General features: G+C 40.9%; 1 protein-coding gene across 3 annotated transcripts in view; it reads left to right on the top strand.

Moving 5' to 3' along the window:
- Window positions 1-14,794, top strand: part of WDR37 (WD repeat domain 37) — an 85,125-nt gene that overhangs the window by 12,611 nt on the left and 57,720 nt on the right. For all 3 annotated transcript variants that reach the window (XM_064371784.1, XM_064371783.1, XM_064371782.1), the window contains exons 2-5: window positions 5,177-5,354; window positions 10,519-10,615; window positions 13,227-13,322; window positions 13,649-13,713. In XM_064371784.1, the coding sequence (XP_064227854.1) occupies window positions 5,217-5,354; window positions 10,519-10,615; window positions 13,227-13,322; window positions 13,649-13,713 (396 nt within the window). In that variant the 5' untranslated portion in view covers window positions 5,177-5,216. The remainder of the gene's footprint in view (window positions 1-5,176; window positions 5,355-10,518; window positions 10,616-13,226; window positions 13,323-13,648; window positions 13,714-14,794) is intronic.

Below are 14,794 nucleotides of genomic sequence, written 5' to 3' on the forward strand. Positions count from 1 at the left end.
ACACATGCAAGAAACTTACACGTTAACATTCATAATAACCTAAAAAATGGAAACAACCAAGTATCTATCAGTTGTATTTTGCAGTAAAAAGAAATGAATTATCACTATGCTGCAACATATGCTTTGAAATCATCATGTTAAGTGAAAGAAGCCAGTTGTAACAGACCAGAGCATATATTGTAGGATTCCATTTTTATGAAATGGCCTCAACAGGCAGATTCATATGGAGAGAAAGTAAATTTGTGGTTGCCTAAGGCTAGCTGGAAAGTGGGTGGGAGAAAGGAGTGAGGGCAGATGGGTGTGGGGTGTCTTTTGGGGTGATAGAAATATACAGTTGATTATGGTAATGATTGCACAACTTCCTGAATCTCCTGAGAGTCATTGAATTGTGCACTTTAAATAGGTGCCTTACGTGGTGTGCAAATCATATATTAATAAGATTTCTTTTAAATCTAAATATACATTTTACCCTGTGACTGAGAAGCCTTATTCCTGGGCTGTTTATCCAAAGGAAATGAGAGCTTAGGTTTATTTAAAACCCTATATATTGTTGTTCATGGCAACTTTGTTATGTCCATACTGTGGACACTAGCTAGTAATAAAAAGGAAATAACCATTGATACATGCAGAAAATTGGTTGGATCGTAACCATTAAATTGAGTAGAAAAAAATCTCAAAAGGGCACATGCTGTTTGATCATATTTACATAAAATTCTCAGCATGACCAAATTGTAGAAATGGTTACAGATTAATGGTTATCAGGAGTTGAAGGATGGTGTCAGGGAGTTGGGGTGACTGATGGGTAGTGTGAGTGATCTGTGTGGTGAGGGGAGTGTTTTACATCTTGAACATGTGGCACCTAAAGGCATTTGTATATGTAACAGAGTGACAACTATACACACATTATACCAATGTCAGTTTGCTGGTTTAATAAAATTAACAAACTAATTAACAAATTAACAAATTGTACTGTAATGATGTAAGATGTAACCACTGGGGAAATATGGACCATATTTTACAACTTCCTGTGAATCTGCAGTTATTTCAAAATAAAAAGTTGAGGCCGGGGGGCGCAATGGCTCACATCTGTAATCCCAGCACTTTGGGAGGCCGAGGTGGGTGGATCACCTGAGCTCAGGAGTTCAAGACCAGCCTGGCCAACATGGCAAAACCCCCTCTTTACTAAAAATACAAAAATTAACCAGGCATGGTGGTGCATGCCTGTAGTCCCAGTTACTTGGGAGGCTGATGCACGAGATTCTTGCTTGAACCTGGGAAACGGAGGTTGCAGTGAGCCTGGATCACGCCACTGCACTCCAGCCTGGGTGACAGAGCAAGACTCTGTCTCAAAAAAAAAAAAAAGTGGGAACTTCATAACTCACACAGCTGTTTTGGTTGAGAGTTACTAGAAGCTTGTGATTAAGTTAAAGCTTTAAAAAACTGTCCTGCCGGGCGCGGTGGCTCATGCCTGTAACCCCAGCACTTTAGGAGGCCGAGGCAGGTGGATCACGAGGTCAAGAGATCGAGACCATCCTGGTCAACATGGTGAAACCCCGTCTCTACTAAAAATACAAAAAATGAGCTGGGCACGGTGGCGCGTGTCTGTAATCCCAGCTACTCAGGACGCTGAGGCAGGAGAATTGCCTGAACCCAGGAGGCGGAGGTTGCAGTGAGCCGAGATCATGCCATTGCACTCCAGCCTGGGTAACAAGAGTGAAACTCTGTCTCAAAAAAAAAAAAATAATAAAATAAAAATAAAAAACTGTCCTAAATAATAGGCAAACTGTCTTCCAGGTTTCTAAGATTTTTGGGTTATGCTTGACTTTTAGAGTATTAATAAGAAAATTTGTATTTGAAAGTTCTGCATAGTATATAATGAATAGGAGACAAAGCTAAACTGTACATACATTCATATTTAGAAAGATTTAGAAGAAATATGTAGAAAAGTGCTACAACTTCCTTGTATTCTAAGTTTAAATATGTTGATTTCTACTATTTTATTTATAATACTAAAAAATCTAAACAAAGTGAATTTTTTTTTTTTTTTTTTTTTGAGATGGAGTTTCGCTCTTGTTACCCAGGCTGGAGTGCAATGGCGCGATCTCGGCTCACCGCAACCTCCACCTCCTGGGTTCAGGCAATTCTCCTGCCTCAGCCTCCTGAGTTGCTGGGATTACAGGCATGCGCCACCATGCCCAGCTAATTTTTTGTATTTTTAGTAGAGACGGGGTTTCACCATGTTGACCAGGATGGTCTCGATCTCTTGATCTCGTGATCCACCCGCCTTGGCCTCCCAAAGTGCTGGGATTACAGGCGTGAGCCACCGTGCCCGGCCCACAAAGTGAATTTTTAAAGCGACAGTATTTTCTCATATGAAAATAAATATTTTCATCCTTGGTATTTAGGATTATAATTAGAATACTTAACAAGCTGAATAGGAAAAATCTTGTTTATCTTGTTATTAATAACCTTTATGGAAGACACTCTAAATTTTTTGTGAATACATTTCATCTCTGTTACGAATACTTTCCTTTATGTTTGGATAAACTTATTTTTCCAAACAGGCTGACATGTTTAAAAAGAAAAGAGAATGCTAGTGATTTTGAAATATTGTAGAAAAGGAATCATTCTGTAGCAAAGTAAGGAGGTGTTAGGGCTATTCAGGAAGTGAGAGCCATTTGGAAGGAAAGGAGTAGCATTTCAGGGATGTGTGTCAGCATCAGGTGGTGTCTAGGACGTCGATAAGGAAGAGGGTTGGACATACCAGAAATAAGGTCTTGCCTTGAGGCACAGACTAGGCACAGACTTATTGCATAAGTCACCATTGTAACTGTCTAGATGTTTAGATGTTTACATAGTCTCCTTATGTTTATTTGAAAGGTTAGTATATTTTCCCATTATGTTGATATATTCATTTAATAGAACCATCCCCTACTGCTGGGACTTGGGCCAGTGTTTTCTCTAAATGAAGATCATGGAGGCATGTTGGCTTCTGGGAGGTCATGGGTGTGTCCTGCTTTGCCTTCGGCTGCATGTGGGGGCAGACATTCTGTGAGGGAGGTACTGAGCTGGTCTGACAATAGGATTGTGTTCATTGGAGGAGGGATCAGTAATAGCAAAAAATCATCAGGTAATGTTCAAAACAGCTAAATCTGTAGTCGAAGACAGAAGAAATGTGTGTAAATGTTACCTAAGTTTATAGTAAGTAACATAGCGATGTAATTGGGAGGAAGGATGGATAATAGGAAATGAGTAGAAAATGCCTATAGTGGGTAAATCATAATGTTTAGAGATTTGAATAACTTAATTATATGTGGTTTGAATTGAGATATGCTGTAAATATGCACACTGAATTTCTTTTTTTTTTTTTTACACACTGAATTTCAAAGAGGTGATCATAAAATATCCCATTATTTTTTATGTTGACTCTAAAATATTTTAAACATATTGGGTTAAGTAAATCATTAAAAGTAATTTCATATGCTTTTATTTTTAAAAATGTGGACACTGGAAAGTTTACATCCATGGCTTGCATTATATTCCTATTGGACAGCATGAGTCTGGAATCTGTAGTGTAGATTATGCCCATGGCTTGTATTTTATTCCTTTTGGACAGCATGAGTCTGGAATCTGTAGTGTAGAATATGCCCATGGCTTGTATTATATTCCTTTTGGACAGCGTGAGTCTGGAATCTGTAGTGTAGAATATGCCTATGGCTTGTATTTTATTCCTTTTGGACAGCGTGAGTCTGGAATCTGTAGTATAGAATATGCCCATGGCTTGTATTTTATTCCTTTTGGACAGTGTGAGTCTGGAATCTGTAGTGTAGAATATGCCCATGGCTTGTATTTTATTCCTGTTGGACAGCATGAGTCTGGAATCTGTAGTGTAGAATATGCCCATGGCTTGTATTATATTCCTTTTGGACAGCGTGAGTCTGGAATCTGTAGTGTAGAATATGCCCATGGCTTGTATTTTATTCCTTTTGGACAGCGTGAGTCTGGAATCTGTAGTATAGAATATGCCCATGGCTTGTATTTTATTCCTTTTGGACAGCGTGAGTCTGGAATCTGTAGTGTAGAATATGCCCATGGCTTGTATTATATTCCTGTTGGACAGCGTGAGTCTGGAATCTGTAGTGTAGAATATGCCCATAGCTTGTATTATATTCCTGTTGGACAGCGTGAGTCTGGAATCTGTAGTGTAGAATATGCCCATGGCTTGTATTATATTCCTGTTGGACAGCATGAGTCTGGAATCTGTAGTGTAGAATATGCCCATGGCTTGTATTATATTCCTGTTGGACAGCATGAGTCTGGAATCTGTAGTGTAGAATATGCCCATGGCTTGTATTATATTCCTGTTGGACAGCATGAGTCTGGAATCTGTAGTGTAGAATATGTCCGTGGCTTGCTTTATATTCCTATTAGACAGCGTGAGTCTGGAATCTGTGGCGTGGCATATGCCCATGGCTTACGTTATATTCCTATTGGACAGCATGAGTCTGAAATTTGTAGTGTAGAATATGCCCATGGCTTGCTTTATATCCCTGTTGGACAGCATGAGTCTAGAATCTGTAGTTTAGAATATGTGCATGGCTTGTATTATATTCCTATTGGACAGCATGAGTCTGGAATCTGGAATCTGTAGTGTTGAATATGTCCATGGCTTGGATTGTATTCCCATTGGACAGCATGAGTGTAGAATCTGTAGTCTAGAATATGTGCATGGCTTGTATTATATTCCTATTGGACAGCATGAGTCTGGAATCTGGAATCTGGAATCTGTAGTGTTGAATATGTCCGTGGCTTGGATTGTCCTCCCGTTGGACAGCATGAGTCTAGAATCTGTAGTCTAGTATATGCAAAAAATTGGTTCTCCCAGGGGAGTAGACCTCGCCTGGGGAAAATTGGGTTAAGGGAGAGTTATTTTTTTTTTTTTTTAGAATCTCTTTTTTGCTATTTGCTATTTAAGATGTTAATGAAATTTGATAAAGAAATTACCTCTTTAACAAAGGCTGTGGTCTCCACCTTAAAATATCTTAATTTGTCATGTTCTCAATTATATAGTAAATGTTAACCATGGTAAGGAAGCTTGTAATCATTACCTTGCTCAGTGTTTTTCTTTTGTTTCAATTCACTGTATCAGAATACTGTTTTTTCTTACTGTTTTTAGCTTATTGCAGGAGTGACCAGGACACTACCTTCTAGAAGTGATGCCCACAGAAAGCGCAAGCTGTTCGACTGCTCGCCAAGCAAAACAGAAGCGCAAATCACATAGCCTTTCTATACGAAGAACTAACAGCTCGGAGCAGGAGAGGACGGGACTGCCGAGAGACATGTTAGAAGGACAAGTAAGCTAGTATTGATCAGGGCCTGATTTCAAAGGTAGTGATTGTGTCTGTAATGTTATAAAAGCTGCCAAATGTATAAAAGTCTCCAAAGTAGAAAAAAAGGTTTGGATTACTAAAAAAAGATCACCTCTCCCAAACTCCCCAAAATAAACTCATTAAAACTTCTGTCAAATGCAACAGCATACACAGATGGGTTAGCATATGTATAATATGTAATAACAAATCAAAGTAGGTATGACAGTTTGGATTAGTTTTATTCTTTGTACAGGTTTGTTGACAATACAATTCTGGGTTTTCTGTCTCTAACAGTCTCAGGAATAGAAGAGTATTATATACTCTTTAATGATCTCTTTGTGTTCTCTGAAGAGTTTTTGGAATCAGATCTTTTAGTGACTTTATTTGGCTTTATCCTTATCTATGCTGCAGTGAGTATGTTATCCTTTGATTAAAATGAAGTAATTTTTTGGATAAAGATAAGTTTTGCTTATACTTTTTCTTGTCTGTTTATAGATGTTGAAATTGTGTCAGAATTTTTTTTTTTTTTTTTTGAGATGGAGTTTCACTCTTGTTGCCCAGGCTGGAGTGCAATGGTGCGTTCTTGACTCACTGCAGCCTCCGCTTCCCTGGTTCAAGTGATTCTCCTGCCTCAACCTCCCGAGTAGCTGGGATTACAGGCATGCGCCGTCACGCCTGGCTAATTTTGGGTTTTTCGTAGAGACGGGGTTTCTCTACGTTGGTCAGGCTGGTCTTGAAGTCCTGACTTCAGGTGATCTGCCTGCCTCAGCCTCCCAAAGTGCTGGTGTGAGCCACCGTGCCTGGCTTGTGCTAGAATTTTAAAATAATATTGTTGTGGGGCCGGGCACGGTGGCTCATGCCTGTAATCCCAGCACTTTTGGGAGGCTGAGGCGGGCAGATCACAAGGTCAGGAGATGGAGACCATCTTGGCCAACATGGTGAAACCCCGTCTCTACTAAAAATACAAAAATTAACTGGTTGTGGTGGTGTGCGCTTGTAGTTCCAGCTACTCGGGAGGCTGAGGTGGAAAAATCACTTGAACCGGGAAGCAAAGGTTACAGTGAGCCAAGATTGCACTACTATACTCTAGCCTGGTGTCAGAGTGAGACTCTGTCTCAAAAAAAAAAAAAAGAACATTATTGTAAAGCTGAGACAAAGTGTATGTTACATTAAAATAAGCTCTAGATATATCTAACATATGCATATATATATATATACATATATATATAAATAAATTTATAACCATTCCTTCACAATTAGAACAAATTTATCAGCCATAATGCTGTAGGAAGATAATGCCTAAATGAGAAGTTGGCTTATGTGAATATTGGATCTTGTTAGGACCATGTGAGTAACTTTATGCCCGGGACTTAGAGGCTGTGACCTCTGTACTGAATACAACATTGTGAACCCAGAACCTGACATGATTGCTGCCACGAAGAGGATCTTCAACTCAAATTAGATGGTTATGCGTTGAATAAGTAAACCAATATCTGGTTCTCATTTCTGTGAAAAATGATTACATTTTAACTTAATGTTCAAAATAAAATTATAAAAATAGCTTTAGTATTGTTAGTGTATTACTTTGCTAGGACTCCCATAACAAAATGCCATAGACTGGGCAGCTTAACCAATAGATTTTCTCATGGTCCCTCCAGTGGCTGGAAGCCCCAGATCAAGGTGTGGGCAGGGCTGGTTCCTCCCAAGGTCTCTCTCCATGGCTTGCAGACACTGTCTTCTCCCTGTGTCCTCACAGGGTTGTCCCTCTGTGTGCGTCTATGTCCTAATCTCTTCTTACAAGGACCCCTGTCATACTGGAGGGCCCTCCTTTATGACCTAATTTTACCCTGACCCCCTCTTTCAGGGCCCTAGACTCCAGAGAGTCACATGCTGAGGTCCTCAGCCTTTGGACTTCCACGCGGGACTTTTAGGGGTCACCGTCCAACATAGCACTTAGGAGAGAGCAGAGCTGTGGGGCAGGACTCCTGTGGTGGCGGCAGTGTCTGTATCTGTGCTGTCTGATGTGGGAACCACCAATCACATGTGGCTGCTGAGCACTTGAAATGTAGCCAGTGTCCCTGGGACATGAAATTTTAATTTTTAAAACTTGTAAGAACATGGAAATTTACATAGTCAATTGTGGCAAGTGACTACCCTATTGGGCAGTGTGGTAGGTTTTCCTAATTTATAGATTCACTTAATTTCTAGTGGTGGAAATCCTACAGCCTCCTCTGCTGGCATATTCTGGATTTGTCTTCCACGTGGGGTGAATGTGTTCCCCTATGGGCCCTGAAGGCCTATTTTCCTTTGTGATGCGGCACAGGCGGTAACTGCATCTAGTGGTAACCTTAGGAAGGTAGCTCAGAGGTCTCCAAGCCGCCAAGCCTTGTCCTTGTGGTGCACCACGGTTGGTCTCTGGTCTCTGTGTCTCCCACACTCGCTCCCTAGATGGAGCTCATTTGTTAAATGACCAGTGATTTGGAGTAGGACCAGCCAGCATGTTCTGTGAGTGGCCAGTGTGAGGTGCTCTGCCTTTCCCCTGTGGTTGGCGGGAGAGGGGTGGTGTCCATGCATGCGTTTGGCATGGTAGGTGTGAGGGGCAGTCTCAGAACAGGGAGGGTTGTTGAACATAGGGGTAGTCTCGTTCTAGACAGTGTCTGATGGTGCCTTTCAGTTGTTGAGGGGCAGCCATAGAGAAGAGAGGGCAGATGAGCCTGAGGGAGACGTGTTAGGTTTAACTTTATGCGTCTCAGATGTGCCAGTCTAAGGTTGTTTAAAAAGCCAGGTTCGTGCAGGCACCAGAGGTCTGTCATTGCCGAGCACAGTGCCAGCTGTGGCCCGAAGAGCTGGCTGCTCCCTGCATGTGTGTGCTGCAGCTTTCAAGTGTGTGTCAGTGTTGTGTGTGTCGGTGTTGTGTGTGTCAGTGATGAAACAAATTCATTTAAAAGCCTTACTGAGTCATAGCAGTTATGTCTTGAGTTTTCTCAAATGTACCAAAAGTTCAACAACTCTGAGTTTAGATTCTGAAATTGAATGGCACAGAAAAGAACTGATGGAAAAGGTTGAAAGTCATTTTGTAAGCATGCTCTTCCTGGGCTCAAGTTGCCCTCTAGTGGAAAAGTCCTCATTTCACTGTGCATTTAGTTTCTTGATTACAAAGTGAGGTTAATACTGACTTCTCAGCTTTCTTTTCCATAGCGATTACTTTTATATTAATATGCACTTAATATTCAAGTACATATGGCATTATATCATTAGTTGCTGAACAATAAGAGCCTTAAAACATTATGGGTATAGTTGAGTAGGAACTGCTGCCTGTGGGAGGAGGTTGGCCTCATGTAGGAATCGGAAGGGCTTCTGAGAGGGCGCCACTTGCAGGGAGGGATGTTCACAGAGAGGGAATGGGGTGTGCAGAGGCCACAGGGCAGGGAAGATAATATTAATGATTCTCAGTTCAGTGCAAGCTTATGTTTTATAGCTATTGGAACTTCTTTTTTTTTTTTTTGAGACAGAGTCTTGCTCTGTTACCCAGGCTGGAGTGCAGTGGTGCTATCTCCACTCACTGCAACCTCCGCCTCCCGGGTTCAAGCGGTTCTCCTACCTCAGCCTCCCAAGTAGCTGGGATTACAGATGTGTGCCACTTTTGTATTTTTGTATTTTTTATTTTTTTAAGGCTAGTCAAGTGAAGCAGTGGGAGTGGAGAAGGAACAAAGAAATCTGTAACTGATTGTGATCAATTAGTTGTAAATACCACTGCACTCGCACCAGCCCACTTTTATATTTTTAGTAGAGATGGAGTTTCTCCATGTTGGCCAGTCTGGTCTCGAACTCCTGACCTCAGGTGATACACCTGCCTCAGCCTCCCAGAGTGCTAGGATTACAGGTGTGAGCCACCACGCCTGGCTGGAACATCCTTTTTCTTGGCTTGGTTTTAATTTTTATTGTTACATTTTCCTTTCTTTTTTTTTTTTTTTTTTTTTTTCATGTTCTTCATTGGTTTTAGAAGGCTGTTTAGAGGCTATAGTACCAATTCTGTAGATTCAATGTTTAAAGTAGTGTGTGTGTGTTTATAAAATTGATGTCAGAAATCTATGATAAAACTCACATTGCTAAAATGCTGTCATTTTTCCTTAAAATTCGTCTTCTTAATCTCAGAAAGATTTAATAAATGTCGTGTATCTTTTTTTAAAGTTTACAACTCATCAGAATAAAAAAGTTTATGCTATATGTAAATCTGAAAGTTCCCACAGAAAGGTTAAGTATCAAAACACCATTTTAGAAATATTTGATGAGGACTATTTTGAAAATCACTCTGGGTGTTAAGGGTAGGGGACACATACCCGGATAGTACATAGGCCACGCCCTTAGGGAGGTTAGATGGCACGTGGCCTTGTCTGGCAGGCTCCTGTTGGTTAGCGGGCCCAAGCGGTGAGTGTCTGTGATATGTTTGGTGCTCAGGACCTGCTCACTTGCTGGACTGCACTTGACAGTGTAGCTCCTTCCCTTCACCTTCCCAGAGGTGTGGGAAACACACAGGCGTGAAGAACGTGGCCCAGGCGGGAACTTAAAAGTTAATGTTTTCACTCAACTAATAGATATTTGGCTCTTTTTGGCGAGATTTTTCTCTTTTTCCTCTTCATTACACTCTTATAGGTGTTATGTAGAGAAGAGTGTGCTTTCGCTTGAAGTGCAGTGGGCGTGGTGGTAACGCTGCAAAGGCGCCTCTTCTGTGAGTGTATAGCAGATTAAAATACTTGGAGAATAGCGTATGATGGTGCTCAGAGGCTGTTTATAATAGTTCATTTATGGGAGCTGCCTTCTTTCTCTACAAATTTCGAAGTTTTAAAATAAAGTATGCTAATGTCCTCTCTTATAAAGGGGAAAATTATGTTATTTTGAAGGAGTGTTTGTTTTTAAATCACATATCACACTAGGTAGCCATTTATACAATTTGATTTATAGTTTCCTCGGCAGAAATTTGGAACTTTAAACTCTTTATGCATTTTATGTATAAAAATATGTAATGATACAAAATAAGAGTTTCAAATAAAAGATAATTCACTTTGGAAAAAGCATATTTGTACTTGGTCTTAAGAGTTGTTCTTTCATTCATTCATTCATTCATTCTAAGCAAAGTCTTCTTCTGCAGGATTCTAAACTGCCTTCCTCCGTTCGCAGTACACTTCTGGAACTGTTTGGGCAAATAGAAAGAGAATTTGAAAACCTTTATATTGAAAACTTAGAATGTGAGTATCTCCCATTTTAATATATTTTTATAGCTTTTTACCTATTCATAGAAATCTTTGAGAGTCAAATTTATGAATAGACATTCATCACTGTATTAGTTTTCTGTTCTGCTGTAGCAAATTTAAACTTATTTTAGTGGCTTAACATAACACAGATATTGTTGGGCGTGGTGGCTCACGCCTGTAATCTTAGCATGTTGGGAGGCCAAAGCCGGTGGATCATGAAGTCAGGAGTTCGAGACCAGCCTGACCAACATGGTGAAACCCTGTCTGTATTAAAAATACAAAAATTAGCCGAGCGTGGTGGTGCGTGCCTGTAATTTCATCTACTCGGGAGGCTGAGGCAGGGGAATCACTTGAACCTGGGAGGTGGAGGTTGCAGTGAGCTGAGATTGCACCACTGCACTCCAGCCTGGGCAACAGAGTGAGACTGTCTCAAAAAAAAAAAAAGAAACGAAACGCAGATTTGTCATCTTGCAGTTCTGTGGGTCTGGTATGATTCCCATGAGGCCACAGTCGGGTTTTGGCTAAGCTCTGCTCCCTCTGGAGGCTGTGGGGAGGAATGTTCCGGCGTGTTGGGATTGTGACAGAATTCAGTTCTTTGCAGTTTTAGAACAGAGGTCTGTTGCTGCACTCCTTGGCTTTTGGCCCCCTCCCTCTTGCTGGAATCCTCCTGCTTGCTCTCTGACTCACCCCCGCCTCTCCTGCCCTCTGAAGAATGCGTGTGATTGGATTGGGCCCCAGGATAGTCAGGTGGAGACCCTGTGCCTGTGTCATGTTCTATTCACATAGAATATGGGCTTAAGGCATGGGCATGTTTGGAGGGTTCATTATCCTGCTTACTGCACCAACTGGTCCAAATTGTGATTTCATAAAAAATACATGAATCTTACAATTTTCCCTTTACCAAGTACTCCATACATTGAAAAAACATTGATTTACTTTTTTGATACTATACCATCATTTGAAAGATGATGCATGTACTATCTGACTTATTAAAGGCAAATCAAAACAATTTTGAATTAGCTTGGCTTTAACTTTGTTTTCATTTTTTATTTTGGAAGTAATGCCTATATATGGTTAAAAATTTATCAAACAAGCCTGGCGTGGTGGGTGGCTCATGCCTGTAATCGCAGCACTTTGGGAGGCCGAGGTGGGTGGATCACGAGGTCAAGAGATCGAGACCATCCTGGTCAACATGGTGAAACCCCGTCTCTACTAAAAATACAAAAAATTAGCTGGGCATGGTGGCGCGTGCCTGTAATCCCAGCTACTCAGGAGGCTGAGGCAGGAGAATTGCCTGAACCCAGGAGGCGGAGGTTGCAGTGAGCTGAGATTGTGCCATTTCACTCCAGCCTGGGTAATAAGAGCGAAACTCCATCTCAAAAAAAAAAAAAAAAAAAATTTATCAAACAGTATAAAAAGAAAGCTACCATTACCCCTCAACCCCATCACACTTCAAAGGAAGGCATTTTCTGCATGTTTTTGCTTTTGGTTCTTTTGATGGTTAGTCCTGTAAATGTAAGTAAGCTTCTTCTGGTTTTAGGTGGATCTGCTTTAGTGTTAATGCTTCACAGTGAAATAAACAGGTCCTTTTTGCTGCTCCATTACTTGTCAGTTTTTATTTTTCTAGGGTTTGTGTTTGTAAAATTTATACATATGAAGACAGGGTCTCACTGTGTTGCCCAGGCTGGTCTCAAACCCCTGGGCTTAAGTGATCTTCCCACCCACCTTGGCCTCCCAGAGTGCTGGGATTACAGGTGTGAGCCACCACCCAACCTATAAAATTTGTATTAGACAAATGTAGCTATAATCAAGTCTTTCATGCTTTATCTACACATTGATTCTAAAAGTTGAATGCTAACAAAGAGCATTTCCGTTGTTAAGCTATTTTTTACTCTATAACTAAGTGGTGTGGTTGGATCAGTAATGAAGAGAATATAATTCTATGTGGTTTAAACTTTCTTGACAATTCATAGAGGGAAAAATTACTTCAATCTTTTTTTTTTTTTTTTTTTTTAAATACAGAGTCTTGCTCTGTCGCCCAGGCTGGAGTTCAGTGGTACAATCTGGGCTAACTGCAACCTCCGCCTCACAGATTCAAGCGATTCACATGCCTCAGCCTCCCAAGTAGCTGGGGTTACAGTCATGCCCAGCCTTTTTTTGTGTTTTTAGCAGAGAAGGGGTTTCACCATGTTGGCCAGGCTGGTCTTGAACTCCTGACCCCAAGTGATCTGCCCACCTCGGCTTCCCAAAGTGTTGGGATTACAGGCATGAGCCACCATGCCCAGCCCAGAATAATGTTTTTAATTGCACAGAATCAAGCACTATGGAGACTATGTTGAAGTGCAGGTGCTGTTCTTGAGACCCTGATAGCAGTGTTTTCCACAGTGTAGCAAATGTATATGGGCTTTTATTTTTGGAATGGTATCTTGAATGATTTCTTTAGCTTTTTGGGAACTCTGTGAATTGTGATCTTGCTTATTAGAATATGATTTATGTCTTGATATAACACTGTAACATTTTTTCTGTGTGCAAGTTTTGGAAGTGGTGAGTACATTTAAACATAAAAACATACTTTACATTTTTGAAAACTTTTTTTTATTACCAGTACGTAGAGAAATCGACACTCTTAACGAACGTTTAGCTGCTGAAGGACAAGCGATTGATGGAGCAGAGCTGAGCAAGGGCCAACTCAAAACAAAAGGTAAAGTGAATTCCCATGAAGGTTTTGTCCTGCAGATTATGCAGGAAATGTGGAATTGAGTGCAGGACGCTGGCTGGTTTGTGTTTTGCTGTCAGCAGACCTTGAGCTATCTAATTCAGGTGTGGGTCTAGGAGAGTCTAATTCAGGTGTGGGTCTGGGAGAATAAGGAGCTCAGTTCTTGTTCCTGCCCTGCCATGGCTCGTGTTGCTAGGGCCAGACGAGCCCTCTGGGCCCCCTTTCTTCCTGTGTGAGACACAAGACCCATCTGTGAGGCTGGGGTCTTTGGTTGTGTGATTGTGTTTGATTGTCACTCTCTGTCTCTGCAGCCAGTCACAGCACCAGCCAGCTCTCCCAGAAACTGAAGACCACTTACAAGGCTTCCACCAGCAAGGTACGCAGGCCCGGGCTCTCGAGCCATCATGTGGTGGTTAAGGTGTGCAGATGTGTACTTCAAGTTGCACATTTTCCAATTAGAAGGGCACAGTAGAAAAAGATAAATGGTTTTCAGGAAAATTTAGTTTGTAAAAGGAATGTCTTGCTCGGGCATGGTGGCTCACACCTGTAATCCCAGCACTTTGGGAGGCCGCGGCAGGCAGATTGCTTGAGGTCAGGAGTTTGTGAGACTAGCTCGGCCAACATGGCGAAACCCTGTCTCTACTAAAAATACAAAAATTAGCCAGGTGTGGTGGTGGGTGCCTGTAATCCCAGCTTCTCAAGATGCTGAGCCATGAGAATCGCTTAAGCCTGGGAGGCGGTGGTTGCAGTGAGCCGAGATTGCATCACTGCACTCTAGTCTGGGCAACAGAGTGAGACTCTGTCTCAAAAAAAAAAAAAAAAAGTCAGTATGCAGACCCTTATATAGTAGCTTACCCTAGTACCCACTGGAATTTATCTATGATGTATTAGTAACATATTGTCTGTAGAGGGAATATATTCTGTTGTTAATTGGCTTAATATAAAGACTCTGAATTTGGAGGAAGCTAATAAATAGGTATAAATTAGTGGAAATTATGTTCTGAGTTAAAGTTACATTTAGTTCATTATGTTCTTTTCCTTAGTTTTCTAAGTGTGATCAGGAGGTGAAGGTCTATCTTTGAGGCAAATAGGGACGTTCATGGCATTTTGTATTTTCATGAAGTGTCTTGTGTTGACCTTCTGAAAGTGGCCAGGGTTTAATTGTTTGGGAATTCATTTGTCTATGGTGGAGTACTACTATCAAGTGATATTTGGAGGTAATTTTGTATGTGTCTGTACTTTGGCATATTTCAAGGATACAAAAGATAAATTGATTACCTAACCTTAGTGAATACACATTCCTTTTGCTAAGCTTGAGGGAAAATGTTGAAATTTTCAGTGAGTCTGCTATGATGGTGTTAAATAGTTCTTGTTAGCTTTTTATTTTTCTGATTTGTTTCCTTGAGTTTAAAGTTATTTAGCATGACATCTATAGTAAGATTAACTTTTTTTTTTTT

Source organism: Aotus nancymaae, unplaced genomic scaffold, assembly GCF_030222135.1.
Source record: "Aotus nancymaae isolate 86718 unplaced genomic scaffold, 86718_ANA_hifiasm-v0.15.2.pri h1tg000173l, whole genome shotgun sequence".
Taxonomy (NCBI): domain Eukaryota; kingdom Metazoa; phylum Chordata; class Mammalia; order Primates; family Aotidae; genus Aotus; species Aotus nancymaae.